Genomic DNA, 4,770 nt, shown 5'->3' on the forward strand with positions numbered 1-4,770 from the left:
TAGAGGATTCCTTTTATACAAGTGACGTTTTTATAATTTGGCTTTAGAAGCTTTAAATACAAAAAATTAACCTTAGTTCATCTGATTCATTTGATAACGACTGATTTGTTTTTTAATAGTTGCAATCTGTTTTGTTTTTTAAAACGGGAATTTATTTTGCTCATTAACCTGACTTAATCTTACTGTTTGACATAACTCGATTTATTTTAGCTTACTTGCACTGAGCTGAATGTTTGATAAATAATCTGTTTATTCAGGAATATACTGGGCCAAGATTAGTTAATTCTGCGTTGTTTCGGATTTATTGTAAATTCTGAAAGCAGTTGTTACAGTTCAAATGCGATAGTCGATGTTGCGTTTTCTCCGGAGTCACATACATCCTACCGGGGATTTCAGGAACGCAGATATCCACGACTTTTTTGAATATACTCCTGTTAGTGATGCCTCATTGGTTATTTCTTTCTGTCATTTGTCTCTTATAAAATATCACCTCATTATTATAAGTCTTGTGCTGGTCAGTTTTATTCCTAAACTTTTTCTCCTTGTTTGACTTTTTCCTTACTCTCTTTAATTCAGTAAGTTTCTGAAATTGTTCATTTATGTGAATTAAAATTCAAAATATGTAGAACCAATGTTTTTCACTTCCTTATAACGGATTTGTTATATGTCTATACTAATCGATGTTTGTTTGATCTGGGTTCTAAGCGATAATTTTTCACTAAATGAATAGCATTTGGAACTCTGCTTCAATTTCGTCTGATAGGAAAAGAACAGTACAGTACTTTGTGTATCAGTGGATTTTTACTACATTTTGAAAGGAAACGGGACCAAATTTGCAGAATTTGCGACATGGATTCCCTCAGCTGGTATCGTCATTGGCGTACGACTATGTATTGGGTCTTATGGCGGTAGGTACCAGTGATGGACAAGTTCGCATGTAAGTTTGAGCATATCCTCATCGATTATCTGGGCTACTTTGTACTGCGAAAAAACAAAAAATTCCGACGAATCCCTAGTCAAGCTAAGAAATTATCGATTCATTCGGAGAAATTATTCACTGGAAACGCATACACGGAGAGGTCAGGTAGTGTCTAGCATCAGAAACAGAAAAGCATAAGCAAGCGTGGTGGCATTCTTTACTTGAGCTCATAACTTGTAGTTGGCTTTTCATGCTCATGCCAATGAAAGACGCACTGAATTTTGGAACCTTGGTTCCGTAATGTCATGCATTGAACAACCTCACCCAACTAAATGCACTATCTCCCCAACTTTACAATTGCGAAGAATGCATGAAAATATGCATTTCGATGCATTTCTATGTTCACATTCATTTCTATGTTCACATTCCCGGAGATATTAATTTGATTTTCAAACAATTGTTTGAAAGATGTTGCTGGTTTCCTTAAGAGCAAATGTTTAGATTAGTTGCAAGAAATATTTGATGAGAACCAGTTCAAGCATATAAACAAATAGGGCAACAAGATATAAAGCATTGAAATAAGGCTTTATATCCGCGCACCATTCCCACTGCAAAATCATTCTTATGCTGTTGAGTTTTTGTTCCACTACCAGGTTGGTCATTTTCCAGCTGCTTTTTCCTTTTCACTTAGCTCAAGTTTCAAACATTAATACTTTGTTGAAATATCCCATTTATCCCGCATAATCTGCTTCATGTAACCACAGCTCTCGAAAATAACAAATATGCTTGGCGTGCACTTTGTAGGAGGTTTTCCTCGACGAATGTAATATTGTCAACAGAGGCAAGCACTCTGTGTCATTTTCCATCACCTTCCGCTAACATTTTACACTTACCTCAAAGCGTGTTCAAGTGGGCATGAAAAGTTGTACAGTAAATATCGTACTGAACGCACAGCTCGTATTGGTAGGCTACTTCTGGGCCACATAAATATGTACCTTTTTAATATTCGTCATTCGTATATTCGTCACTCACCAATATTGATGGCAGTTTGATAAAAGCAGACAGGGCATTTTATAATTCTGATAATAACTGATGACCTGGATTATCTTTTCGAAAACAAATGGAATATCTCTCAAACCTTGATTTTGCTTTCTTATACTACTGACAATCAATATATGAATTACTTGTGTCTAAGGATGTGAAGCTATTGGTCAGTAATTCGAAATGTGCAGCCACTCCTTTAGCTTTATCTCTCATTTGTTGGTTTCAAATTAACCAAATTTATAACTCTTTTGGGGTAGCAGTCTGAAAATTAACATGTGTTTTCCACTCTTAATCTACTAGTGACCAATTCTTTTATGTCGAATAGTGCCGCATATAAGGTCTGATGAACCTTTTTGCTTGCTTTTTCAAGAAGTGAAGCATTCCCCAGAATTCTGGAAGCATTATTGTTTTCGTTAGTGAACTTTTGGATAATTTTGTGATCGACTGTATAAATTATTGTATACTCTTGTAACCAGCGATTTAAGTTTTGTTATACAGGCATTCATTATCTAGGACCATAGATATCAGGGTATTAGCAATCAAAACCTTGATTGCAAGGTATGGGAAAGATTTTGGGATCAAGTAGCAAGCATTTGTGGTGGGAGCTATCGCAATGATTAAATTTCGTATTTCATACTCAGCAGACATGGACTGGTATACATAACTGGTGTGTATTATGCATTAGTTGAATGATAAGTTGGTAGTTTCAGATTGTTCCATGTGTTCGTTTTATTGTAATAAAATAGTATAGTTATAGATTTGGAGCAGAAAACGTGGAATGGAGTTCAGCGACACCTCGAAATACTCCCATTGCTCATATGTATTTCGCTGCAGGCCTGGGCTCTCTTATTGTGCTTTGTTCGGATCAGTCTTTTCATAAATTTCAGATTGCTGGTGACATAATTGAGCGTACCACTGCTACTACTGAAGACAGGTAGTTACTACTACTGTGGTGAACATAACAGGCTCTTTCAAATTATAAAAAAATTTTTTTCGATAGTAAATCAGTCTTGTCAAAAAAGCCAAAGCACTGATCTCTGAATGTCTTGCTAATAGCGAGAAATTTTCAACAATTATATGCCTGGGTTTTCGGCTCATTTTCATTACGCTTTTAGGTTGAAACGGATAACATGCTGTGAAATGCAAAATCCGCAGGACCCGACGAATGCCCGTCTATTTATTGGTACTATTACGGGTAATATATTTGGATTGTATGCTGCTTCGCTCGAATTCTCCGAAGTGTTACTTTTTGAGGAGACAGTTGTGAAAAGGTTGACAGTTGTGATTTCGAACAGCACTGTTTTCTTTTTCCTAGCTTCAGAATCAAAGTTCGAAGTCGAATTTAAAGATTTTTGAAGTTTAAAGTTCTTCATTATACACCTTCTACAATTGTACATTCAGCATCAACCCTTCAAAAGACGTTGGAAGATCGGCTAATCAGATTGTGGTGAGTCCGACTGATGCTAGTCAAGTCCTGATTGCATTCAACAATCATATCATTGTTCATTACAATTTGCTGAACAGTGAGGTGCTCCATCATTGGATTGTTCAGCAAACAATTACTGTATGCTATTTATTTTCATTACCTTTTGCTATTGGTTTGACCTTCAAACATGTAATTGAAAGATGGTTTAACAATATATGTGCATTAAATTTCTTGTTTTGCTTCTGAATTCAAATCGATTGTTGATTTAAACTAATTGGTCAGCTATTAAATTGTCTATGCAGTGTGCATCTGTGTTTATTTCATGTGTTGTTGAAGTGGGCAAGATCGCTTTATCCATAACATAGTTGTTTTATTTTAGACACATTTTGGTATTGTCCATCAACGTTCTGACTAAAAAACAAGCATAGTTTTAACTATTTTGTTACTGATATTGAGTAACTGGTATGATAAGCTTATTATTCATTTGATTGTCGATCTGTCCTCTCATGTTTGCAGTCTTTAGTTGCTGTAATAACTTTAACTTTGAAAGTTTCTTAATTTATGTTCCTTAATTTAATCCTTTTCAGAGTTTTGCCTGGCATGTTGATGGAGAATATTTCATTTGTTCGCATAGTGATGGCTCCTTAGGCACATGGAAGATTCAGTGTATGGAACCTATGGAACCATCTGTCATACCATTTGGCCCGTTTCCATGTACTTCCATTAACAAAGTACGATGGATCTGTGGGTCCAGGTATAATATGAGACATATTCTTTATTTAAAAATGCGTTACCGTTTTCTCAACTCTTGCGAAAACATTTAAGATTGCTTTTTGATAATTTCAACAGTATTTTGTTGACCAATGTCCAGCGTGAATTTGATTTTTCCAATAAAACCACCAATAATGGAGAATGATGTATTGAAGTTTCACGTTTTAATATGTTGCATTGTACATCAGAAAAAAAAAAAGGCATAGAAAATTTGATTTTTGTTCTCCTCTGTGATACGTGAAGCATTCAGAAATAACCAGTTTAGAAATTTTAGAAATGAAAAATGAAATCTTTACGAGTCATAAATCTCCATTCATCGTAACCTACTGATAAAACGTGAAATTCCGGTTCATCATATGGGAAATTTAACTTACCTCTAAATATTCTTTGCATGACTTATTCGTAAGCGATTATGGCTTTAATGTTTGATAATGCAGATTTTACAAAACCCACGGGCATTTAGTGCTCTGTGCTCTCTCCTGTATATATGTTGGGCTAAAGGTTGTGATATTCTGATGAAGTAGAACTCTTTAAGTTTGATTTTTTTTCTTTCATTCGTTTTGCACAGTGTCGTTTCTTTTTGTTTTCTATTTTTTTTTTTTTGNGTGTG

At 35.0% G+C, this 4,770-nt stretch overlaps 1 protein-coding gene across 2 annotated transcripts in view; it reads left to right on the plus strand.

The window, feature by feature from the left end:
• Positions 1-252: 252 nt before the first annotated feature.
• Positions 253-4,770, plus strand: part of LOAG_16913 — a gene marked incomplete at its 3' end in the record, with an annotated part of 11,887 nt that continues 7,369 nt past the window's right edge. The window contains exons 1-6 of one of the 2 annotated variants that reach the window (XM_020449567.1): positions 253-433; positions 840-937; positions 2,721-2,897; positions 3,079-3,234; positions 3,365-3,527; positions 3,977-4,143. In XM_020449567.1, the coding sequence (XP_020306880.1) occupies positions 350-433; positions 840-937; positions 2,721-2,897; positions 3,079-3,234; positions 3,365-3,527; positions 3,977-4,143 (845 nt within the window). In that variant the 5' untranslated portion in view covers positions 253-349. Of the gene's footprint in view, positions 515-839; positions 938-2,720; positions 2,898-3,078; positions 3,235-3,364; positions 3,528-3,976; positions 4,144-4,770 lie in introns of both variants that reach the window. The other variant, XM_020449566.1, reaches the window with a different exon arrangement.

The sequence above is a fragment of the Loa loa genome (assembly GCF_000183805.2).
Source record: "Loa loa unplaced genomic scaffold supercont3.28, whole genome shotgun sequence".
In the NCBI taxonomy this organism is placed as follows: domain Eukaryota; kingdom Metazoa; phylum Nematoda; class Chromadorea; order Rhabditida; family Onchocercidae; genus Loa; species Loa loa.